Source organism: Poromitra crassiceps (assembly GCF_964638095.1).
Source record: "Poromitra crassiceps genome assembly, chromosome: 11".
Classification (NCBI taxonomy): domain Eukaryota; kingdom Metazoa; phylum Chordata; class Actinopteri; order Beryciformes; family Melamphaidae; genus Poromitra; species Poromitra crassiceps.
The window spans coordinates 18177958-18205166 of record NC_139643.1 but is presented as its reverse complement, the minus strand read 5'-3'; the positions used below and the strand labels follow the sequence as shown (position 1 = coordinate 18205166).

At 42.1% G+C, this 27209-nt stretch overlaps 1 protein-coding gene and 1 long non-coding RNA gene across 3 annotated transcripts in view; both read right to left on the bottom strand.

Moving 5' to 3' along the window:
- LOC310785528 overlaps positions 1–15993 on the bottom strand; it is a 32729-nt gene extending 16736 nt beyond the window's left edge. The window contains exon 1 of the long non-coding RNA XR_014553180.1: positions 15931–15993. This is a non-coding gene — a long non-coding RNA (uncharacterized lncRNA). The remainder of the gene's footprint in view (positions 1–15930) is intronic.
- Positions 15994–22625: 6632 nt separating this feature from the next.
- The window catches only part of LOC310785522 (class I histocompatibility antigen, F10 alpha chain-like), a 56490-nt gene continuing 51906 nt past the window's right edge, over positions 22626–27209 (bottom strand). For both annotated transcript variants that reach the window (XM_083646638.1, XM_083646639.1), the window contains one exon: positions 22626–25965. In XM_083646638.1, coding sequence (XP_083502764.1) covers positions 25907–25965 — 59 coding nt within the window. In that variant the 3' untranslated portion in view covers positions 22626–25906. The remainder of the gene's footprint in view (positions 25966–27209) is intronic.

Here is a 27209-nt window from a genome sequence, read left to right as displayed (position 1 = left end):
AACACGCTCTCGGTAATGAAAACCAGTAAAAACACACTAAATAAATCAGTTTGTTAAAACACGGTTTTTCCAAGGCATTTTGGCGGACATGTTTGCCTGGTCAATGCCAGGCGGTAGGCTGTCCTTGGCTGCAGTCGACAGAGCCTATCCACCTTATTTCTCGCTGCCATGATGCCTATGGGTGCTTCTTCCGGTGTAATAGATGGTTTTAACTTGACAAAAAAAAGACGTCTATGAGGGTTTTACTTCGTTTCGAACTCAAGCTCTCACATATTTACATATTACTTGTATTTCAACAAGTACTTCCAATATGTCCGGGACATCCATAGCCGGAACACAAGAGCCAGTGTAGCAGATCTGAAATTGCCTAATTTGAAGAGCAAAGTTGGAAGAAGCACGTTCCTCTATTCTGGGGGGGAAGAGTGGAACAAAATCCCCAACGAAATCAGGCTGGCCAATTCCCTGAATGGTTTTAAAAACCTTTTGAAAAAATTCTTGATGAGTAAACTAGGATAAAATACGAGTAGAGTCCCCCGTCGTTTTATGGTATGTTTGTTTTAATTTCTAGTTCCTTTTATTGTTTTTATCGTTGTTTTATGGTATGTTTGTTTTAATCTCAAGTTCCATTTATCCTTTGTCTGATTTGTATTGTTTTATCTGATGCTCTTATATTACTGTATGTCATGTTCTTAAGATCAGGGACCATGATGGAAATAAGTGTATAACACTTTTCATGTTATCCCTTGGATATTTGTCTGCATTATCCATAATAAAATTCATTCATTCATTCATTCATTCATATTGCCATATCGCTGCCAGGGCAGCGCCACTGGATGAACACTCATTTTACTCCAAAAATGTTTTTTTTTTTATAAAACCAACCATCCACCAGCAGGTGGCATGGTATGCATGAGAAAGGCGCAGCACCCAGCAATCGCTGTGATTGCGTCACGTCCGCCCGCCATCATGCAATCACTTCGCTTTCATCCAGCTCACTGGTGGTCGCTCGGATGTTTTGCTCCAGGATATGCTAACTAAAGTTGCTTTGTTAGCCGAAGCTACCTCCGTCTTGACAGCCCACCAAACTACAGGCGTTCGGCGGACGAGACCCAGACAGGCATCGGGGCTCCGAACCTGTCCTCTTCGCCTCGGGCGGCAGAAGTCATCGAAAGCGAAGACTGTTTTCGCCTTCTATTGTTAGCTCATTCTGCTAGCCTCGACTAGCGTATTATTGACCTTCTCCTCGGCATGAGGAGTTTTCTTGAGACTGACAGCTTTGCTACCTGCTAGCTTCAGCGGACGGTTATGCTCGCTTTCCCGTGTGTACTCAGGGTAGAGGCTCACTTCACAGATGTGTTAGCTTGTGCTGGTCTCTCAGTTCATTATACTAGCCTCAGTTGGAAAGTGGCTAGTCATGCTTGCTTTCCTTTGGGTTAAGACAGGCTGTAGCTTGCCTTCCCACTCGGGTAGGCATAGCCGATTACGCTCCAGCGCGCGTGCACGTGCGCTAGCATACGGGGTTCGCTTGTAGCTATTAAAGGATTAGCTAGTAACGTCCTCTCACGCTAGCCGTAGCTAGACAATAGGCTCGGTTATTCGCCCTGTTCTCAGGGCACGGCTTGGAGGTTGCTTTAGCTCACTCCAGAGGTGGTAAGCTTCCTTATTTACCTTCTACCCTTTTGCCTAGCTAGGGACCCGTTCCTCTAGGCTAAGAGTGTTCGCCTATTATGTGTTAGCACATACTGCTTGTGTAGCTATTACTGGCTTCGTCCCCGGACTGGGGGAGCGCTCTGAGATATTTAGCTGAGCGAATACGCTAGCTAGGTAAGCTCGCTTCACACGAGTGTGTTAGCCGCTTCTCTCAGTACTTACGCTCTTAGCCAGATTTGCTTTTCTGCTAAGTGTTGCTTTGCCGCCGTGCAAATAGCATCTACTAGATCAGGGGTGCCCAAATTATTTCCCATGAAGGGCCAAAACTCAATCTGGGTGGAGGGCCGAGGGTCAAAAATAAACGTTGTGGAATTACATTAAAATGTATTGTGTTTTATAGAAAATTTACATTCTAAATCTAAAATAACATTTCAATATAATAATCTACTTTTTATCCGTTTGGTAATTGTAATAATTTGCAATTGGTTATATATATTTAAAAAAACATCTGCATTTGTGGGGAGCTTAAACATTTAATCAGTAAACACCCAGTTAAAAACAGTTGTATTTTCCACCTTTGTAATCAAGAGAGAAATTTGACTGAATTCACAACTTGAAAAATCCTCAAGGTACTTTGAAAATCAGTTTTGTAGTGGCGACGTATATTGTACTCTTTCAAGACAGCCACTCTGTCTGCAAATGAGACAAACCGCTGTTGAATTTACTTCGGGGAAAAAAATACTCGTCTTGCCACTCCATCCTAAACTTTTTTTGTCAGTGTGCCACTGCCGTGATGATGATCTGTCCATCTTGCTGAGCTGGTGTAAAGCCAGTGACTGGGAAGGGATCAAATATCAGAGCTCACCCCCCAACCAGGTGATTCAGCCAACCAATCAGGAGCAATCAATCCTCAGATAGCAATGCCTCACACCCGTGTGATAGAGTCGGGGAGAGAGAATACCAGCTGCACAAAATTAACGTTAATCGTAGATAGAAGAGCCCCGACATCTCCATTCAGGCGCGGACTGCATAATCGGGCACGTCGGGCAACAAAGAAAAAATATTTTTTTACCCCCAAATCCGTGGCGGGCAAAAAAAAAAAGAGCCAAACTTGGCCCGCGGGCCCCAAATTGGGCACCACTGTACTAGATTGTAACTTCCTCTGAGAAGTTTCTTCTGAGATTGACTAGCTTCGCGAGCCGCTGGCTTTCAGCTTGCGGTCACGCTCGCTTCCCCGTGTTACTCAGGGTAGAGGCTCGCTTCACTGGCTTGTGCGCACGCTTGTGGTAGCTCACGCTTGTCTCTCAGTGCTTACGCTAGCTAGTGGCTTGTTCACGCTTGTTCTCTCGGGTTGTGGGTGTTGTTGCCTTCCCTTCGGGCTAGGCTATTGCCGCTTACATTACCGTTGCACGCGCACGTTCGCTAGCCTCCGGGTTGCTTACTGTCTAGCCTGTGCTTCACGCTAGTTGCTAGCCTGCTTAAACGGTACTCCCGCTAACAGGGTGCGGCCTGCGGGAGCTTGCTATGTTAGTGATTAGCTTCCTGCTTTCTCTTGTGCTACTGAGCAGGGAAAGTCAGCGAGGGGATGGGCCTTGTGTAAGGCTACATTGGCCGAGTATGAACCGGCACGATAGGTGCGTGTTTTGCCTTGGGCATGAGCACGCTGCACAGGCACTTTTGAACCCTCTGTCTTGCAGCTGCTGTGCTATCTTCAAGATAGCCGTGAACTGTGGTGTGCGACCAGTTCTGTTTCCTTCAGAGCCTTCTTGACGCGGGCCAGTCCCCGCAGTCGCTTAAGGTGTATGTAGTCGCGATTTCTGCTTGCCACATGGGAATTGAGGGTAGCCCGTGGGGGCGCTCCCTCTGGTCTCGCGCTTCATAAAGGGAGCGCGTAAGTTGCGCCCGCCGTCGCGGTGCGTCTTTCCCAAATGGGACTTGGTTACAGTGCTGGACGGGCCCGCGGGTCATCCGTTCGAGCCCTTGGACTAGACAGCTTTAGGTCTATGGTCGTAGACTTGTCAGCACTCTGTCCTCCGCCGTTCAGTTCGGACGAGGAGCGACGTCTGCACATGCTGTGTCCCGTAAGGGTGCTCTCGGCCTACGTGGCCAGGACGCGCTTATTACGCACTTCAAACCAGTTGTTGGTCTGTTTCGGGCAGAGGGCCCAGGGCGGACCCCTTCCGAGGATCACTTATCACACTGGATAGTGGAGGCGATTGCTTTGGCATACTCTGCGGCGGGTAAGGCACCCCCGGAGGGTATCAAGGTGCATTCTACGCGAGGCGTCGTGACGTCTTGCGCAGTATTGCGCGGGGCATCAGTGGAGGACATGTGCGCTGTGGCCTCATGGGTCCTCCCATCACACGTTGTTAGGTACTACAGTCTTGATATGTCCGGCTCGCTTTTCGCACGTGCGGTCCTGTCAATTGCTAGACGGTGGTGCCGTTGTCACTCCGATGCCACACGATGGGGCATGGGCAGTTGCCATGCGTTCGTTGTTAACCTACGCCTCTCAGGGTCGCTCTGGGGAGTGCTCCCTGCAGCAAGGGTGGTTGACTTTGGCAATATGTGAGAGCTTGAGTTCGGAACGAAGTAAAACGTTAGGGTTGTGCTACAACCCGGGTTTTACGAGTGAGAACGAGAGCTCTCACTACCCAGCCTTGCTGCGTCGATGCGTCGATTGTGCAGTGAGCTGGATGAGTGGAAGTGATTGCATGATGGCGGGCGGACGTGACACAATCACAATGATTGCTGGCTGCCGCGCTGTTCTCATGCATACCATGCCACCTACTGGTGGATGGGTGGTTTTATAAAAAAAGGTCATTTTTGGAGTAAAATGAGTGTTCATCCAGTGGCGCTGCCCTGGCAGCGATATGGCAATATGTGAGAGCTCTCGTTCTCACTCGTAAAACCCGGGTGGGTTGTAGCACAACCCTAACATTTTACAGCAGAGCCATTGTCCTTCAAGTTGGCGTTTGAAGGACCTGACCTGTTTGACCTGTATCCAGGAGAGGACATAGACACAATGGACTCAGAGGATGAGCTGTGAGTAGAGAGTGGTCAACAGGATATCGCCATGTGCCGGTGAGTCTCAACATATGACCTAATAGTGTTGTGTGTCTCACGGGACGCTAACGAAGTGGAGTACAAGTGAACTTCCGGACTGTCTGAAGGATATAAAACACTTTGCGAACAATGGCCGGACTTACGTCTACTTGCGCGCAAAGAAGAGAACAGTACATCTACTTGCGTCAACAAGAACTACACGCACAGCTACACACATCTTCACAGTAATCACAGTATATCAAATATATCCACAATATATAATATCCTTTCTTCTTCTTATATCTCTCTATTTTTCTATCTTTTACATTTAGATGGCCAAACTCCCCTGAGGACACTCTTCTGTCCGTCACTCTCTAGCACACACTCTCTCTCTCTCTCTCTCTCTCTCTAGGTGAATCAATCTATGAAAAAAAAGCACTTAACCCCAAAAAAATTGAAACAAAAGGTTTCTCAATGGATTCTGGTAGTATTGGGTCTCCTAAATAACATACTAAAAGTCTACCAAAATCTACCTCCCAGAAAGCCGCCGTTTCCAAGATGGCGGCCCAGATGGCAGCGAGGAGCTTAAAATGGCTATATCTCAAATTCAGAAAATGATGCAAAGGATTTTTCAACTGATTCTGTTACCCCTGGACATGCTTATGAACATACTAAAAATCCAGGAAAATACACCTAACAGAAAGGCTTAATTTTCAAGATGGCATCCAAAATGGTGTCCGACCAAGCTTAAAATGACTATATATCGCAATAGAAATGAATTATACGAATGATTTTTCACTTGATTCTGGTACCTCTAGTCATGCTTATGAACATAGTAAAAAACTAGGAAAGTACACCTTCCGGAAAGGCTTCATTTTCAAGATAGTGTCCAAAAAGGCGATCGGGGAGCTTAGAATGGCCATATCTCAAATAGAAAAAAATGTTACAAAGGATTGTTTTAACTTCTGGTACCTCTATACATTAAGAACAAGCAAACAATCTAGATAAATATATCTGCTAGAAATGTGTCATTTTCATCAGGGCCATCCATTAACTCATTGAGTGCCAGCCACTTTTGGAGAACGGACGCTCCCAGTGCCAGAGTTTCAGAGCGTTTTCAGTGATTTCTCGAGGCCCACACCGAAGGTAAACACCGAACACGCACAAAGAACGATGAGACTCTCTTCTATCATCTGCAAAAAAAAGTTTATTGATACCATTTTCCGTTCTTTAGTTATGAGCCGGAGAAGATAGGCTGTTTTGAGCAAAAAGACAGGTTTCAAATTATAAGCTGAGATATTCAGCCTTTTGTGAAATGAAGCATTTCAAGCACATTCACTGACTCTAGCTAATATTTTCTGATGTAGTGACGTGGTGTAGTTGTGTGGTGCCTGCGTGCCCCACCCCCCTCTCCCCCCCTCAGCTGCAAACTCCTCCCCACACTAACACACAGCCTACACGCACCCAGTCTATTTTCGGAGTGCTTCGTTTTTGTGCGCCGGGCGGCTCCCAGCGCGACAAGGAAATGGCAAACCGGACTGCAGGGAAAGGTTTGGCCCTTCGGCGTCGGGTGCTGCCTTTCTGGCGGGTAATCGTGTGGAGAAACTATATGCAGACAGACAGACAGAGGCAGAGGAGCTCAGTTGTGTGCGTGGATTGACTGCGGTTCGCAGACAACGTCAGCTGCAGACAGAGCAATCTATATGGCTCTGGCTGCAGCATGCATCGGTTTCTCTTTGATCACGGCTTTTTCCTCCTGTTTTCCGGACCTTTCTGTAATCTGGAGAGCACTGGCGCCACCTAATGAGTCCGTAAAATAGGTTATACACCTTCAATAGCTCCCATATTTGTACAGGAGATGCCTGAGGCTTTGATCCACGTCCCACCGTCAAAAAACGCAATTGACGAACATACTCGTCCTTGGCACTCTACGTTACTAAACGAAATGACGAACATACTCGTCCATGGCACTCAATGAGTTAAAGACAACACACATCAAAGAAGAGGAAACAATATTCATCCCATTGTCAACTTCACTGCTGAGACAGAGTTATCAGGTAAGAAAGAGGAGTTCCTGTCAAGAGATCTGAATAAACAGAGACTGATCAAAAGGATAAGTGATGAACTGAAAGAACGGAATTGCACTGTGGTCAATTCACTTGGAGATGCTGATGTAGACATAGTAAGGGCCGCAGTGGGATCATCTCTTCTTCACACCACTACGCTGATTGGAGAAGATACTGATCTCCTCGTCTTACTCCTTTACTATGCACAGAGAGATAGTAAGGGCCTTTATTTCAGATCAGACAAGTCGAAAGCTGATGGCAGTTTTAAAGTGTATGCCATAAACCATTTGAAAGAAGTACTCGGATATGAAGTGTGTTCTCAGTTGATGTTCATCCACGCTGTGACTGGCTGTGACACAACTTCTCGGATCTTCGGAGTTGGCAAAAAGACTGCGTTCCAGAAACTTGTAAAAGGTGATCCTGTCATTCGGGCTTGTGCCAATGCATTCACTGTACCAAACCAGACAACAGATGTGATCGATGACCTTGGGTGCCAAGCAATGGCTGTCCTCTTTGGTGGGAAGTGCACAGATTCGCTTGCGACAATGCGATATAACATTTTCAGCAAGAAGGTTGTCTCAGCTTCATCAACTGTAACGCCTGAACGTCTACCACCAACTGAATCGGCTACCATATTTCACTGTCGTAGAGCATACTACCAAGTCATGGTCTGGATGGGAACAGATGATGGTATGGATGCCCTAGACTGGGGGTGGAACCTGCAGGACAATAGATTTGTCCCACTCATGTCAACAATGAATGTTGCTCCAGACAGCCTCTTGAAGGTCATTCATTGTAACTGTACCACTGCCTGCAAGACACTCCGCTGCTCATGCAGGAAACATGGACTACCTTGTACAACTGTCTGTGGACCATGTCAACTTCAGGAATGTGACAATCCACATAACAAGTTTCACCCAGTGGATCTTGAAGATGATGATGAATAAAGACCACAATTAAGTGTGCAATTCATTGTGTTCAACACCAAAACCAGCTTTTTAGGTTGAATAGTAACCATTTTTAAGATATATGCCAATGTAAGCTACTGGCAGCCATTTTGAAAATGACACATTTCTAGCAGATATATTTATCTAGATTGTTTGCTTGTTCTTAATGTATAGAGGTACCAGAAGTTAAAACAATCATTTGTAACATTTTTTTCTATTTGAGATATAGCCATTCTAAGCTCCCCGATCGCCTTTTTGGACACTATCTTGAAAATGAAGCCTTTTTGGAAGGTGCATTTTCGTAGTTCTTTAGTATGTTCCTAAGTATGTCTAGGGGTACCAGAATCAAGTGACAAAATTATTTGTATATTTTTTCTATTGAGATATATAGCCATTTTAAGCTTGGTCGGACACCATTTTGGATGCCATCTTGAAAATTAAGCCTTTCTGTTAGGTGTATTTTCCTGGATTTTTAGTATGTTCGTAAGCATGTCCAGGGGTAACAGAATCAGTTGAAAAATCCTTTGCATCATTTTCTGAATTTGAGATATAGCCATTTTAAGCTCCTCGCCGCCATCTGGGCCGCCATCTTGGAAACGGCGGCTTTCTGGGAGGTAGATTTTGGTAGACTTTTAGTATGTTATTTAGGAGACCCAATACTACTAGAATCCATTGAGAAACCTTTTGTTTCAATTTTTTTGGGGTTAAACCATATATTGACTCACCTACTCTCTTTTTCTTCACATAAGGCTCTCATATCACAAATCTCATAATCAAGTCATAGTTGTATGCAGATGTGCATGTGATGGAGTTATTTTTCACATTTAGCTTTGAACTGATGGGCACATGGCCAGAATCAGCATATGTACTACGTCATGCACGTATCCTGATTCTGGTGATGATGAAGTCAGTATTATGTTTTTGGTATATGTGATGTCATTTCAGAGATATTGACTAAATCAACAAAGAGTGAAGACATTACTTGTTGATATGCTGAAGGAGTGTTGGGCGTCAAATGAGGTGACTTCAAAAATGTTTTTGAATGATTGTGGCTTCAGAGTTCAGAGGGGTCTGAAGACCGAATGCAATATTGGAAAATTGATGAGGGTTTTGGTTTAGGACCTATATAAGAGGACCACGTAGGTATTAGTCATTTATCAACACATGTCATGTGTAGTTAGATGTAGTTTTAGTATAGGTACATAGACATAGGAATATACACAAATATATATAAATACATATATACACATACTTACTCTATACACTCTATATATACTCAAACACTATACATCCTGATAATCATACATCTTTAAACAAGCCGAGCCTGCCTCGATGACATAACAGAGGCTGGTGAACACAGGAAATGAGGTTTGCTGAGTTCACCTCTGTAGCCTGTACTACGAAGCTAGTTTAATGCCTTATCCGAGTAAGTTTGAGTTTAAACCTGGTTTAGCCGTACTACAAAGCAAGTTAACTTTCAATCACCATGGCAACTGACGCTGCAAAGCTAACCTGGTCGCGACCAGGTTAGCTTCAGAGGATAAGATCAAAATCCATGAGAGACCCATATAATATCGGCTCTCTGGAGTCACTCACCATTCATAAGATCGCCATATGAAAAATAGATTGCAGTCAACTGAGAATAGAACAAGCAAAACATTCGTGGCTCTGTAGGCTACATAATTAAATTAAGCCTACTTACCACTTTATGTCTTAACAGCTCAACGATGCGTGGAGAAATATGATCACTATTAATCACCGCGGCGCATATCATGAACGGACCCTCAAATGGAGTGAGGGTGATATTCTCCTACATGCCAGAAAAGCCTATACATATAATATAGATATTAGTTTAAATATGGGATAGCCCCAATACTAAATATGCAGGCTATTCTTGCATCTTTCAGCTGGAACTGTGTCCTGTAGGCTGTATGCCAATATATGAGCAAAAATAGGCTAGTTTTTATCAATGATATGCCCGCATCGTCTCAATTCAGTTCAGCAGTTTTCTCTTTTATAGTAGGCTATTAGGCTTTATACTAGGCTATTTTATATATGAATTATTCGATCAGTGCAACCACACACATGAGTGATAGAGATCATTATTCATTGAGCATGCATTTCTAAATCTATGGTCTAAATAGGCTTACAGATTGTGGAAATGTATAGACTGAGATTACACTTTTACATTTGTTGCTGCTGCCTGTATCAATGCAGCTGTATCAGACAGAAATCGCTGATCAAAGTAAATCAAATGACTGATGTGAATACAAGCTGCTGCTTTAGACAGCCCTTCAGCAGACTATCCAACGCGGATTTTCATTCTGACATTAAATCGCGGATACAGTAAATATCCGCAAAAATCTCTGATCACACTGTGGCTGCGCTGAATGAGGAAATGGGTGTGGAAATGGGTGTGGGCGTGGATCAACTCAGCTGTTCATAATGTGATTGGCTAGCGCACCTCTTTCGCGTGGACGCGCGCCTGTGCACGAGCGAAAAACGTGCGCGTGCACAGGCAGATCCCAGCTCCAGTTATCGACTAGAAAACCAGCATCGTAGTATCCTTAAACTAGATAGCTTTGATCCTGTTCAGTCAAACCAGATCAAAGGGACTTATCGCGGATCTGTTAAACTAGCTTCGTAGTACAGGCTCCTGGTCTTTGCTAGCTGAGGTTGAAGTATACCATGGGGGACAGATGAATTAGAAAGGAACAGGATGTGCATTTGTAATAAAATAACAACAATTTGAATTGGAAAAGCAAGGTTGATGGTGGGAGCTGTTGGTCAGCTATAGGCAATCATCGGGCTGAAGAGTGTGATGGTTGACCCCTATAGAACATTCCGGGGAGTAGGTCAGACTGAAGAGTGTGATGGTTAACTCCTATGGAACACTAATCCTAAACCTAACAGCCTGAAGCCAGAAAAACAACAACAACGACAAAACAATGGTGCATTGGCCGGAAAGTAGCTGTAACTGTTCCCTGAGTTAGCTGTCCTATCATGGGGATCGAACCAAGGACGCTTCATAGAGGTTTGTTTCAAAACACCCACACCCACACACACACACACACACACACACACACACACACACACACACACACATATATACTAGGTATATACCTAGGTGGTGTGCCATTATACCAGTATATGTAAGGGATAATGTATACTGAGCCGGTGATTACTGTGGAAATAATGACCGACAGGTGAATGATTTAGCCCGACGCGCAGCGGAGGGCTTAATATTCACCTGAAGGTCATTATTTCCAGTAATCACCGGCTCAGCATACATTATCCCGCTTAGAACACGGCCTACAACTAAATCATTCAATAATCTGACAAAAATAATTATTCAAATAGATTTTTTAATAGCGTTTTCAACACAAAGCGGTTTCATTCGTAATTGGCACACAAGACACCACAGCTGCAACTGGTTGGCCTAATTAGTAGCGTCTGCGGACAAAAAGCTCTTATCAACTGATTAATCCAGGTGTGGCAGAGCAGCGGTCGGTTGTCGAGAAATAATGACCGGTGAATATTGTTGATTGACCAATCAGAATCGAGTATTCGAGAGAGCCGTGTTCTAAAGGAATATATGTTATAACAGGGTGGTCTATATCTGAATACTTAATCAAAGACATCCTTATATATGTTTATTATTTTGACTTTATTTTTATTTTTATTTCTGGTTAAGTTTTGTAGTCTAAACCAAGGATTAAAAAGAGAGGTTAAGGGAGGCATTGGAAAAGAGGGGCCCATGTATTTTTGTTTTCATATCCAGTATGCCATACATATTTGGGTATAGTAATGTAAGGTTCATGTTAATTTGAAAAAGCAATTGCAATGCTTAAAGAACAGTTGATCAGAAAAATATGTCTATAAGGGGGAGTGGATGAGGTTATAGAGATATTTCTCTGAAAATATTGTGGTTTACTTTTATTTTCTACATTTCATCATGAAAAGATTGTGGTTTTATTTTTTAAAATTTCACCCTAAATTTCATAATTTCATTTGTAGTAGGTTTTGTCTTAAATGTAGCATATATTTTACAGATTGTAACACCTGTTAATATAAGGTCATGTATTCCAATATATAACTGTTATTTTTATGCCATGAAAAGGAACTGCGGGGTCACTGTTTGATGCCTGTGTGCGCAAAAGATCTACGGCACAGGTTTGACCTTTGAAGGTCAAAAAGAGTGGTGGAATTTTGCGAGACGCACAGGCATGGAACAGTGAAATTGTTTCTCTCAAGGAAGTTGGGAGTAGGTCTTATCTCGGGAAGCAGAGGGCCGCCTCAGAGCAACAGGGTGGTCCCTGTGACTTCCTGAATGAGACTTGCGTGCCAGGAGGCCTATATGAGAGTTGTGAACTTACAATAAAGCAGACCAACTATCTATTCCAGGACTGTGTGACTGCCTCTTTCTTAGAGGGTTTCTGAGGGTATCTGAGGGTTTTTTCTTAGATTCGGTTTTTAACTTCCACACCATTCTGCTCTACAGCCGTAAGGGTTATTATGTCACTTTTATAAGCTTAGAAAAAATGTAGACGATCAAAGTAACCATTTAGATTACTCAGTTGATCCAATAACGATAAATAACGGCTATTTAGAAATCTGGTTTTCGTTTTCAGCTTTATTTTATGCATTAAATGCCGTTCGGGTGCTGGGATAACGTAATGCATTATGGGTAGTCGCCTACTGTGGCTAATGCTAGCAGCTAGCGTTAGTTACTTTACATGGCAGTAAAACGCCACTGAATGACCAAATTGATTTAACTTTTAAAAGGAAACTCCACTTTTTTGGAAGTTTAGCTCATTTGCCACATCCCCCCAACATAACCAAGATACACCATGCCTTACCGGCACTGTACACTCAGTTTACAGTGAGCTACAGTCGTGAAGTTAGTAATTATCGCCATAGAATGGAGGCTAATGCTACAGCTGTTAAAAATCTGCCAAAACACACATCTCACGGCGCCAAAATACATGTTGTGCTTCAGGTACTCACCACACGATGAAATATTAATCCAAAATGCACATAATTGGTCTTTTTGGAAGGAAAAGAGGTCGGCAGCCATGTTTGGAAAGTAGTGCCGGCTACCTCTTTTCCTTCCAAAAAGACCAATTATGTGCATTTTGGATTAATATTTCATCGTGTGGTGAGTACACGAAGCACAACATGTATTTTGGCACAGTGAGATGTGTGTTTTGGCAGATTTTTAACAGCTGTACCATTAGCCTCCATTCTATGGCGATAATTACTAACTTCACGACTGTAGCTCACTGTAAACTGAGCAGACAGTGCCGGTAAGGCATGGTGTATCTTGATTATGTGGGGGGGATGTGGCAAATGAGCTAAACTTCCAAAAAAGTGGTGTATCCCTTTAACCATTTCGAGTAACACTGTTTCCATACGGACCCCCAGCGTTGGTTAGTTGTTTATAACGTGACTATATTTAGAACATTTATAACGTACTCCGGTTTGCGGTTTATAATTCGGGTCTGCAGCCAAAGAGTATAACAAAGGAAATGGCAAGCAGCAACAATAAGTCACGTTAAACCGGACCTTGTACCCATAATTATTTTTACAGTGGGGCATTCAAAAATAAGGTGGATAGACGGGTTTCTGTGCAACGTCATCACATAGATGCGCGCGCATCACCGGGGTAGAAAGCCACTCCACACATTAGACATGTATGCTCCACACACTCGGTGAGTTGACTGCTGCCTCGCCTGGAAAGCAGACGAGAGCAGCCGAGCGCAGTCAGGCGAGGAGTCAACAAGTCGAACAACCCTGACGGCACACTCACTGCTGCTTTTCTTCTTCTACAGTTTTGCTTAACAGCAGTTTGTAAACAAATTAAAAGATGCATTAGCACCACCCACACTCACTGCTCAAATGACCCAGCCCTTCAGATTACTTATTTTATTGTTAATGTAGGCATTACAGGTGGTATTTATGTAAAATGTAGAGTGACATAAAATTGAAGTTTCTACACTTCACTGTGGGTTTGTCATGCACCTGTGTTGAACCAATGGGCGCTCAGCTGGATGCATTTCTCGTCATCCTCTGTCATCCGCAGTCGGGCGCAGTTGGTGGGGAGCAACTGCGGCGCCTCGCTCCAAATCTGCGCCCGCCTCGCTCTCACGAGATTCACGTGACTCACGCAGGCGGGCAGGACGGAGCAAGTCGGACAACTTTCTAACCGTCATGCAACGGGGCAAGCAAGGCGCTGGTCAAATCTGCGCAGAACTTGCTCATCTCAAACGAGCAGAGATCACGTCAGACAGACCGAGACAGACATGTCAAGGAGTCTACAATTGCTTTTACCCCTGTGATGCGCGCGCAGTCGCGCACCCACTAATGTTTGTAATACAAACATTGAGACATTAACCACATCATGTACAGTGAACTAAACAGCAGAGCAGCACACACACAGTAACACATTACAGATGTAATGCATGGATGAGTCATTTGTCTGACTTTTAAAATTCAATGACAGAGTGAGAATGAGTGTGGATCTAAAAATATCAAAAAGGTTTCTGATTGAGCTGCAACATGTGACAGGAAGTTAACTCCCATTTTACTATAGCAAGAGATGTTACTGTCCTGTGATTACTTTATTTTATTTGAACATAATTATTGCTTCATGCTGTTGGTTGTATAACGTCTTTGCTAACTCAGGTCTTAGGCCTAAGCTAGTTGACAACAGGAAGCCGGTGAAACCTGGTTAAGTAAGTCTTACATTAAAGTTATATATAATCCATAAGATTTCAGTTTTGTTCTCTTGGGGGATACCTATGGCGATCAGTGTTAATTGCAGGTGAGATCAAAACAGTGTTATTATGTTAGTCAGTTTGTTCGGCGATAGTAACCACCCGTAATGCTAGCAGAGACCGGAGAAAAGTAGCTTGCAAGAGTTGTGGGGAACCTACAGTAACCTACAGAGTGTCTATAGGACGAATCAGCGTGACGTCACATGCCACCCAAAAATGCATAACGTGGGGGCAGTTATCTAGATGTGCCAAACAAACGTTAATATCTCAAAAAGTATACCTCACATTGCATTGTGAGAGCAGAATTAGAGTTTGATGTATAATACATGCATGTCGTGTTAAAGTTGTGTGAACTGTCACAGTTTTTAAATTGTAAACATGGTCAGCCGGCTAGTAGGGGTGTAAAAAATAATCAATTATAAGATGCATCGCGATGCGGACGTGCACGATTCTGCATCGATTCACAAATGTCAAAAATCGATTATTATTTTTTTATTTTTTTATAATCGAATAAAATATAATGGAAGTACATCCAGTTGTTTATTTGGATCATAATACAATGAAATTCCAAATGCACTTTTATTTTAAAAGTAGCCACACAGTGAGAAAAAAGAAAGTGAGAAAAAAATAAATCATGTATTGGGGAAAAAAAGTGATGCATCGATTTAAGATGCATCGAGATGCATCGATAATCGTAATCGAATTGAATCGAATCGTAGCCCTCTGAATCGTAATCGAATCAAATCGTGAGGCCAGTGAAGATTCACAGCCCTACCGACTAGAGTCAGACGCTCAAACTCGGGCTCCATGGGTTCCATTGCCGTTGCCACCCAGTGACGTGTTTGTTTACCAAAATGCTACTCGCTGATCCCTCATATTGTGTTCGCCCCGCCTACCCTGTGTCACCACAGACACAAAGTCCATAATGCTGCAATACTGGAAATGTAAAGGCTTCCATCAATGGGCTCAGTGTTAACTCACTATAGTGACTTAACAGACATTTATTTACATGAAAATCTTATGGATTATAACTTTAAACTATAGTTTCCACAATATTGTTGATGAAGCATCTTGTGTTTTTGCTCATGAATTTTCAAAAGCATCCAAGTAGTAGGAAGGTTGTAGTAATAACTAGTAAGTGGTAGTAAGTTGTAGCAGTAAGTTGAAGGAAGTTGTTGCAGTTTTCCCCTCAAAAGAAAGCAACATAACTAACTACTAAGTCCTTCTACTTTTAGACGATTTGAACATTAACACCACTAAAACTAACATGTTGAAAAAGAGCATTGAGTTGTTTTGAATTTGGGGGTTTTAACACAGACAAAACTTTAACAGCTGAGAGTTCCTCTTTTTAGTCTAAAATGTAATAAGCTAATGATAGGCTAAGTGCAAACAGTCTCATTGAATAGTCAGTAGAGTAAAATTGTCAGTAAACTGCTGTTACAATACCTTTAGATGGAGAGAATAATCTGCACCACACCGAACAAGGGAATGATGAACCAGGAAATGATGAACACAGAGGGTGGAGAGAGAGAGAGAGAGGGAAGGAGGGGGGGAGGGAGAGAGAGAGAAAATAATCTGCGCCACACCGAACAAGGAAATGATGGCCAGTAGTGAGCAGGAATTTCTGACTTCCGGTCAGGATTTTTCAAAATAAAAGCCGTCATTCAAAATCGATAAAATACACAAAATTTAAGTGATGTCACACAATTGAATAAATATCCATGGGAAACTGCACTCTAAATCAAATGGTAAACAAAATTCACTCATTTGGAAAAACAAATTTCCAGGCCTCCGGGAGGCACACAGAGAAAATTCCTGCTCACTTCAGTTCACGCTCATGAAATGATGAAGCCTGAGGGTGGAGACAGACAGAGCAAGAGATACAGACAGACAGACAGACAGACAGACAGACAGACAGACAGACAGGCAGACAGACAGACAGACAGACAGACAGACAGACAGACAGGCAGGCAGACAGACAGACAGGCAGACAGACAGACAGACAGACAGAGCAGACAGAGCAGACAGACAGACAGACAGACAGACAGACAGACAGACAGACAGACAGACAGACAGAGCAAGAGATACAGACAGACAGACAGACAAACAGAGCAAGAGATACAGACAGACAGACAGACAAACAGAGCAAGAGATACAGACAGACAGACAGACAAACAGAGCGAGAGATACAGACAGACAGACAGACAGACAGACAGAGCAGACAGAGAGACAGACAGACAGACAGAGCAGACACAGAGACAGACAGACAGACAGACAGAGCAGACAGAGAGACAGACAGACAGACAGAGCAGACACAGAGACAGACAGACAGACAGACAGAGCAGACAGATAGACAGACAGACAGACAGACAGACAGACAGACAGACAGACAGACAGAGTTTGATTCAGGAAGCATCTGTTCTGTCAGCTGGTCTGCTGTCAGTTTGAAATGTGAGTGAGGGGAATTTATTGCTTTGAGTAAACATTACATTACATTACATTATATAATAATGTACACAAGGAATAATAATGTAATATAATCTATTGTGTAAAGGCAAAAACATTGTTATGAAAAGGCAGAACACAATGTTGAAGACCTCTTTTAGGATTCATAACAAACTAATATGAAGCCAGTCAAGATGGTCACAATAAACCACAGGTTAATAACAATAAAGGGCTTAGTTACTACAGGCATTTAAGTGCACAGCTTCTTTGCACAGTATGCTTTGATGTAAACTGACAAGGTTGAATCTGTTCTATGTTTAATTGAACCTGCCATCTAAAACATGTTCATGATGAGGTCTGCCCTGCTGTTCTAATGCTGCAGATTGGCTTAGCAGTGCCTCATTGATTTTCACTGGGCTGAATTGATTACAAACAAGGCTAGGTCGAAACCTAGCATAGGGCCAGCACGGAAAAGCATGACGAGCCTGTTCGCTGTAGCTGTTAGTGGCAAAAGTATGAAGGATACTTGTCAAACATATTTCATTGCAGGATGATGTTGTGTGTTGGTGTAGGTTACACCTTAAAATCAAATAGAGCTACATGTTTGATTTTAAGATATTTTTTACCCCAAAAATAAATAGGCTACTTACCCCTGTTTAACCCAATGTTTTTGTGTCTTTTAATCAATCACCTAAATATCATATTATATTATCAATCATATAGGCTATTCTCTTAATTGTATTATATGATCTAATTTGATATCTTATAATAATATATCATCTATATATAGATGGATTTATAGATAGCCTATATACAATTGGATCTGATCAGTGTTGTAGCTCTATTACTGATGTAAAATGTTATTTTAGGGGTAAAGATATAGATATTGAATACTAGAAAATCTGGCCCTCACAAACACAACAAAGAAAACATCATCATGCAATCAAATCTGTTTGAAAAGTCTGTAGGTGATTGATGTAATTATGTAGGCTATTAGAAAACATGGAAGTTAATTAATGTTAATTTAGGTTCAGGAGCAGGCCACGCCTCAACCACTCTAACCACGCCTCTATACCGCACCCCAATTACCTGGCAGAGTTTGTAGACGGGTTTCTGTGCAACGTCATCTCATAAATGCGCGCGCATCACCGGGGTAGAAAGCTGCTCCACACCATGTAGGCCTACGGGCCCTGGCAGTTTGTCTTTTGACTCTGGGCCTGAGTACTCTGGGCCATTGGGGGTTTGACTCCTGTGTTCTGGTCCCCCTTAGGATGGACCGGAGTGGGAAACAGGACTACCTCAGACCGGTGGACGCAAGGATGTGGATGGACTGGGCTGGGTTTGGGGCACATTTTAATCAATAAACATTGTTACTTTTTCTACCCTTGGTTTTAGTATTTTAATTCTGCTCAACCCTGGTGTAAAGAACCTGTGTAGCCTTTGTACAGAGTCCTAGCCTCTTGGCAAATCCTAGGTGGCGTTGTCGGACAACACTTTCAAAAGATTGAGAATACAGTCCAAATTGGTAATTTTGGGCCACGTGACATGATATGTGTGCCCAAGGCGTCAGTGGTTATCGCTGCTGCCTCACAGTAAGAAGTTCCTGGGTTCGAACCCCGGTCCTTCCCAGGTCCTCCCTGTATGGAGTTTGCATGTTCTCCCTGTGTTCGTGCAGGGTTTCCTCCGGGCGCTCCAGTTTCCTCCCTGATATACTGATATCAGAATGAGACGTTTATGGCCTTTTATTTATAACTAGATTATCAGGCTATCAGGCAGTTTGGTGGAACTCCGGCCCAGAGTTGTGTTGTGTGTGTAAGAGGTCTGTGTGTGTTTTGGGCTTTTATTATGAAGGTCTAGGTGTGAGTTTTGGGCTTTTATTTTGAAGGTTAACAGCCAGACCTAAAACCACCTAACAGCCTGATAAAACCATGTAACGGCCAGACCTAAAACCACGTAACTGCCAGATAAAACCATGTACAGTAAAAGCCTGGACTAAAACCACATAGTGTTTCCATTGCCGTTGCCACCCAGTGACGCGGTTTGTTCACCAAAATGCTGCTCGGTTGATCCCTCGTATATCAGTATCTGAGTAAGTAGTGGTAGTAATACTATTAGTATTATAGCACTATTAGAGTATAGTAGTAATAGTTATAAGGGATTACATTGACCATTTTATACTGTATTTGTAGGTAAGACTTGGATAGACCAATTATGTCACTAATTTATATTCACTGCTACGCATATTTCTTATTTTTAGTTTTATTCATATTTTATTATCTATCTATGCAGTAGGCTAAATCCCACTGTGACATCATCAGTGATGTCATAAATACCACTGTGACATCATCAGTGATGTCATAAATCTGACATCATCAGTGATGCTGTCTCATTGGCCACGCAGCAGCCGAGCTGCGGGCAAGCCATCTATGCAGTAAGCTATATTCTGTCTATTTGTATGTTGTTGCTGCTGTAACAGAGGAATTTGCCCTTGGGGATTAAGTAGCTACCTAAATTCTTCAGTTCAGTTTATCAAATCAAACGTCAATCCACATGATGCAATACTTTGCTTTATTAAAACCCATGAGCATAAAATAACATACCTTATTATACAATCATCCTGCTGTAATCAAATTCCTTACAATCTAAACCAGTGATTGTCAACCTTTTTCATAAAGAACCCTCATTTAGTCCACATTAGATCCACAGACCAACATTTGATGAGATTTTGTCTCTCTGACCCAAATCTGAGAATATTTTCTGTTCAATTTGATTTTGTCCAAAATCCCACGACTGTATTGTAGGTAGAGAGATAACAGACAACTATGATCAAAACGATAATTCTTCTTAAAAATAGGCTAATGGTTTTTAAGGCAGTTTTTTTTTAATAGTATATTATTCGGTAACCCTTTATTTTACAGGTGCCTAACTACATATGAACACCAATGTAACTGTGTAATAATTACATTCGTTCTCCTCTCAAACTCCACAATGAAAGTCAGAAAGCCCTGGTGGCTGAGTGGTTAAAGCTGCATGCTTTGCAATAAGTTCAGTGGCTCAAATCCACCCCTGGGTTTTAGCAATCTCTGTCCCAGGCTGTAGCTTCTTCACAGGTCCAGTAACATGTAACTACATATGAACACCAATGTAATTACAGTAATTACATTGTGTTCATGTCTAATTACAAATAGTTCATAAGTAACTACATATGAACTATTTGTAATTATACATGAACACCAATGTAATTACACAGTATTGGTGTACATATGTAGTTAGGGACCTGTAAAAAAAAAAAGGGTTACCGTATATTTTATTATGCATGTCCTGATATCGCCGTGTTGGTGTTATTCCCAGATAGATATTTTTTCCTAGTATGGGCTGGAACTCATTTGATTGGGCGCCACAATACTTTTCTTATTTTAAAACATTAATGTTAGGCAAGTACAACAATTTGGTTCGGGTATATTCGTGGTTAAAAACGAAACACCTAACCCTAATCTCAACCACATCTTTTTTACTTGGCGCATGTTTTCAGGAAGTCTTCTTCTGAAGAAGCAGTTGCGGCGACCAATCAAATGAGTTTGGGGCGTGGTCATCCCGGCCCATACTAGGAAAAAAATATGGTCTGGGAACAACACCAACACGGCGATATCAGGACGTGCCATTTGCTACACAGGCAATTCAAAGTACTTGAAATAAAATAGATTAAAAAAGGCACATGTCGAACCAAAACGATTTCAATAAAAATATAAGGTTCATGTAAAAGAACAATAAGCAAAATCCATTACATTAGAAGAATAAAATAAAATAAAAAGTAAAAAAAAGTAAAATAGACAGATATATACCCCTCTAAGGAAACAAGTGGCGTTACTTTTATTTCCAGTAGCACTTTAGTGAGTGAATCCAACAATTCATCCATTTGCTGGGGACCACCTGGAACCCCCTCAAGGACCCCTGGTGGTCCCAGGACCCCACTTTGAGAACCACACACATCTAAAACATGACTTAAGTCATGTATGGTTCAAGCTCAACATGACAGAAGAATAAGGCACATATTTCCTTGAAGGCTTTAAACAGTAAGTAAACAGAATTAAACAGTAAAACAAAAACCATCAACATAAATCTTATATACTATACAAACACATGTATGAGACTAAGATCTTTTCCCTATTGTCTGTGGGTATTTGTTGCTTTCACACATTAAACCCATTTTGATTGGCTCCTGACTAGAGGGGGAATCTCCCCCAATCACAAGTGACCACCACACCGCACGTGGGCGGGTGTTTCATTGTGTGGATCATTTAAACGCAATTCAATTGTATCGTCAAACCCAAAAAGGGAGAACTCATTAATATTTGATCTGTCATAATAGTAATGAAAAATGTCATACTGTGCCATCTTGAACATAATATGGCATCTTTAACTAAAGTTAAATGACTATGGCACAATTTCAAAACATTTCAAACATGTCTACAGTCCTAAATCTATTTTAACATTCCACAAGCCAACAAGTCATTTAGAAAAAGATCACTTTCAGCTCAATAAGATCAGGATGAGAAGAATCATTAGAAAAATCACACATCTGCTCAAATATTACACTTTCCTTCCCTCATTTATAATTGTTCTATTCACAGTAGATATGTATTGTTTGTTTTGTCTCAGTTTACTGACAGTGCTTACTGAGCTCACTGGACTTGGCTGCACAGCACTGACAGTGCCTGACATGACTATGAGGACGTCCTCCTGCTCCAGTGGAAACACACAGGAGAGCAATGTCTCCAGAGCTCATCAATCACTTCAATATCCAATGTAATCATGGTCAGGCCTAGAAAGTGTAATATTGTTGCTGAACGATACTGATCAAACTGAATCTCATTTAGGTTGCCCAGGTTTGAGCTCTATACACACATATGTACATGCACACACACACAGATAACGTCCGGTTTTAAACCAGGACGTAAATCAATTAACCGTAAGAATGCAACCAGCGGCAAATGTACAATATAAAAAGTTTTTAAATTGTTTTTTAATAAAAAGCATTACCTTTAATAATAATAGATTAGATGTATATAGTGCTTTAAGGCAGAGGTTCTCAAATGTTTTTCAGCCAAGGACCCCTTACAAGATAGAAAATATACCGGGGACCCCCTCATTCTGATTTGTGATTTTGGGCTAAGCTTAATTGTTTCCACGGTAACATGCTTGACTTTTAATTTGATAGGTTTGTTATTAGAATGTAATCCATGAACCATTTTAGATTTAAAGCATAAACTATTTTCGTTGAACTATGAAGATTTTGCAAAAAAAAAAAAATTTTATTTATTTATTACATTACATTTACATTACGTCATTTAGCAGACACTTGTTTTATCCAAAGCGACTTACAACATCACAATTTGTCAACAGTACAGAAAACCACTATGCAACACAATCAATGACAGCCAAGATATTTTGATAGACTAGCACCATGTAGGAAGGAAGTAGTTTGAGAAGGAATAAGTAACATGTAGCATTTTATAAAAAAAAAAAAAAAAAAAAAAAAAGATTTTGACAGGGGACGCTGGCACTTTGTCCGTGGCACTTTGCCAGGGGGTCCGCGAAAAGTTTTCAAGTTAATTTTTTTTTTTTTTTTACTTGAAAACTTTTCGCAGACCCCCTGGCAAAGTGCCACGGACCCCTGGGGGTCCGCGGACCCCCATTTGAGAACCACTGCTTTAAGGCACGCAAAGCACTATACATATCAGAGTGTGTGTGTGTTGGGAACTCAACTCATCCACCAGCGATGTGTAGCAGCCACCTGAGTGATGCACAGCAGCCAGTTTGCAGCAGAACACTCACCACACATCAGCTATCATGGTGGAGAGTTGAGGACTGAATGAACCAATTAAGTAATGAGGGATGATTAGGTGGCCATGATGGAAGGGCGGCCTGTGTGGGAATTTAGCCAGGGCACCGGGGTTACACCCCTACTCTTGTGAAGAGTGCCGATGGGATCTTTAATGACCCGCAGAGAGTCAGGACCTCAGTTTAACATGTCATCCGAAGGACGGTGCTCACTCACAGGACAGAGTAACTGTCTCTGCCTGGGGCATTGGGGAGACTATTCATGAGACCAGAGGGAAGAGCACCTCCTACTGGTCCTCCAACACCACTTCCAGCACCAGATGGTCTCCCATCCAAGGACTGACCACAGCCAGACCTGCTTAGCTTCCCCAGCAAGCCAGTGATGTGACGCAGGAGCCAGTGCTGGATTTACACTGTTTTTCTCAATTTGGAAGAAGCTAAAGGCTGCAAAAAGGAAACTAAGATTACACACATGATAAGAAGGTTGTCTATTAGAACTATAACTGAAGTGCAATATTAGCACAGCCTTTAATTTAATTAAAAATGTCCTCTATTTTGGGATCAAACATGTTAAAAAATGATGTTTCGGGAGATTAAACTCAAAGTTATTGCATTTTCAAAAATGCACCCTTTCTTTTACAGTCAGATTCAGACTAACTGGTAAACGCCTCACAATGGACTTGATCCTGATTGGTTGCTGCTGCTGTCGGCCAATCAAGGTCCAGTATTGTGAGGACTTGGGTCTTCAAATTCATTCTGTTTAACTAATTTAAACTTTCATCAAAATTGAATCATCATGGGACAAAGGAATACTGGGAGTTTTGGGGGAAACTGGCCAGTTGGCCAACTTACCTGTACATAGACATAAAACATGGACACCAAAATCATTAACTATATTAAGTGACTGTAGGTGAAGGTGAAAGTGAAGGTGGCTTCAAAAATAGCTGGAACCTTGTTCAGAAGCCTGGACCAGATCTGTAATAATCAGGTGCTGAAAAAAGCTGTGTCCATCCGATCAGATGATGCCCACCCTCTGAGGTTCGAATATGAGCTGCTTCCTTCCGGGCTCCGCCTTCGTGCCCCCATAGTTAAAAAGAACAGATACAGAAATTCCTTTGTGCCTGTCTCTATCAGAGCGTTGAACGCTGCTGGGGTACAAATGTAATGTCCCCTCATCTGCCGTTGCTGTTATTGTTATTTATTTATTTTATCCTTTTATTCTTTTATCTTTATTTATTCTTAGGGGTACAGTACAGTATATCTGTATTATATACTTTGTCTGCCCTTTGGTCTGGACCGAGGGTTTTTCTTTTGTGCTTTAATACAATGATACATTGTAGCTCTTTCTTGTGATATAAATGTGCTGCTGAAGGGGCGTTCACACCGAGATATTTATTTTTCTCTCTGTCGCTCAAGTCAACCCTTTGGAATCGCTCTGTCGCTCTGTTTAAATCGCTCATCAACAGGCACACGAAATGACGGACATGTGGGGGATATAACGTTACGCAATGTCATGCTGTTTGTCCACTACGAGCCACCGTCATTGTTTACCAGCTAAGCCTATCTGCGTGCTCCTAAAGCGAGCTGCATACCGGTAGTACAGACTTCACTTCATGTCAGCTGTCAGGCTGTCAATGTGGTTTGTTGCCACACAATAAACCAGCGGTTTGTTCCAAGCCAGAGTGATCCTTGACTCGCTCTCACACAGCAGCCAATCAGCATTGAACAGCGAGCGACTGATGCCAGCGTATTTTCGCTCGAGTTGGGATATTTCATCTGGAGCGACGAGCGTATTTTCTCCCTGTCGCTCTGTCTCTGCCGCTCGGACGCCCAGCGATTATTCTCCCAGGCGAATATACGCTCAATCGCTCGTTTGCATTGACTTTGTATGTAAACTCGACGCCAGCGACCAACTTTAATAGGTCGGTGTGAATGCACCTTGAGAGTGAACTGCACTTTGCTACTATGCACTTTATATCTCTACTGTGCACTTTAGATCGTTGCTACTGTTGTCATTTGCACTTTAACTATTGTGTTGCACTTTAAACTGCTGCTCTAGACTGTTTTTACAATGTTTTTTGTCTTATTTGTTTTTATGTATGTACTTTGTTCTACGCTTTTTGCAATCCAATTTGCCCTTTTGGGACACTTAATAAATCTTGAATCTTGAATCTTGTATGCTATTAGCATTATCCACACTTTTAATGCCAAATTAATAGCATTTATTATTACATGGCCAATAAATATGAAGTATCACTAATTCAAAACAGATGACTATTGCCAGGTTTATTTTTGGAACTATTTCAGGTGAGAAACCACATCCACTGAGCAGTGATTTTTAGCTCTACACAGTCTCCCATCAGCCACTACCTTCACTTCCTATAGAGACACTGCATGAAATAGGCCACGCCCATCACGGGGGAAATCGCTCCGTTCACTCCCATAGACCAGCGTCATTTCCCTTGAATTAAACATAGCTAGAAGCTGTTGTGTGGTGAGCTGCGCAGACAACAAATGTAAAAAATCGACAGTTAAAGTTTTTTTGTACTCCTGAGCAAAACAAGCCATTGAGAATTGGCGAGAAGAAAAATGTGGATCTAGCTGTCAAGGAAGTAAGTTGGAGTGTTCATCTTCCGTATATACAATCTTTTTGTGCAACACGCAACCATGCACGCGACAAAGGAGAACACCAGGATTGGATGGGGGTTTCTGTTTTCCCCCGTTTGGGCGTGGTTTCTGAATGATGACGCGCTCCGCAGTGTCTCTATGGAAACAGGGAAAGTAGTCCCTGCTAGTTCAGTAGTATTTTATATCATTTTGTGTAAAAATGTCTCTTTCTTTTTTATACATATATATATATATTTTTTATCCAATTATTGTGATATCTGTACCTGTTGGTTCGAGACAAATAAAATTAAAATCAAATCAAATCAAAATTTCCTACATGAAGCTGGATGATTTTGGTGTCTATGTTCTCACACTGACCAACAGGCCAAAGTCTCCCAAAGTCTTTACACTGAAGAACACTGCTTTAAATTCTTATATAGGCACAGGTCAGCAGCAGCACTGCTTGTTTTCAGATGGCTCAGCTCAGCTTGGTGTTCTCAGATGGAGATGATGTTATTTTGGAGACAGTTCAGACCATCTCCACCTTCGCTCCTCCGTTCTGCTCGTGGTCAGAGGCTGTTCCGTGGCCTGCAAGTGGACAAAGGCATTATTTCCCACATACACACTGGAAAGATTAAAATAACTATCTGCCAACTATAAGAATGAGAAGTATCCATTTGTGAGTGAGTGAGCAGAGTGTAAAGAGCACCTGTGCGGGTGACCTGACAGAGCCAGATTTTTTAATTAGGTAATTGCCCTAATTACCTAATGATGTGATGACACTCAAGCAATGCCATCAGTTATCAGTTATGATGTCATCAGTGATGTCATCCTTCCTGGCTGAGCAGACTGGGTCGGTCCAATGCTGCATTCAAGTGGGCTCGTGTTTACCGTGAACACGACATAAATCCACTTGAACGGCCCCCTCATGTGTTCACGACTTGGTATGTGGAATCTTTCTGAAAGCTTCAAAGCTCACGACTTGTGACGTGTCTGTGACGTTTTCACAAAATGGATGGAAAGTAAATAGACATTTTTAGCTGTATAGATCTTTTCATAGTCATTTTAGATGTCTGAGGAACAAACATGTTGATATTCTCAACAGTCTCATCTTGTTTCCTCGGTCACCATGCCTTTGCATTTCCTGCGTTAACGTAGTTAGTCGCTCGCTAGCTAGTGGTAGCTACATTGTTAGCCTCGGTGGCTTCTAACTGTGCATGTTCACGACATGACCACTTAAATGCCAAGCATACGATAGATCGGCAATACGTCATTTTGTAGGCGGCACATGGTCTCGCCCCCTTTTAGGGGGAAAACACAAACAACCTATAGAAAAATAACCAAATTAATCTAGATTATTAATGACACAAAGACACCATGACATGACAACAACTCGACCGGCCACAGAATGCACAAGATACATCGTAGATATGACTTTGACCCATCTAAAATCATGTGACTCATGACCCGTCCCTGACCTCGTTCCGGTGTCGCCTGTTGCTAATTTAGCCTTCTGACATTAAACGCTGTTGTAGTGGAGCCCAGCGTCGTTGTAGGCTACTTGGCTCGGGGCTGTAATGTAAATATGTGACATGAGTCACATGATTTTAGATGGGTCAAAGTCATATTTCCGTTGTATCTCTTTTCCTTCAAAAAAGAGCGATTCTCTGCATTTTGGATTCATATTTCATCTCGTGGTGAGTACCCGAAGCACAACATGTATTTTGGCACTGTGAGATGTGTGTTTACAGTGTTTTTGGTGATTTTGAACAACTGTACCATTAGCCTTCATTCTATGGCGATACTAAGTTGATGACTGTAGCTCACTGTAT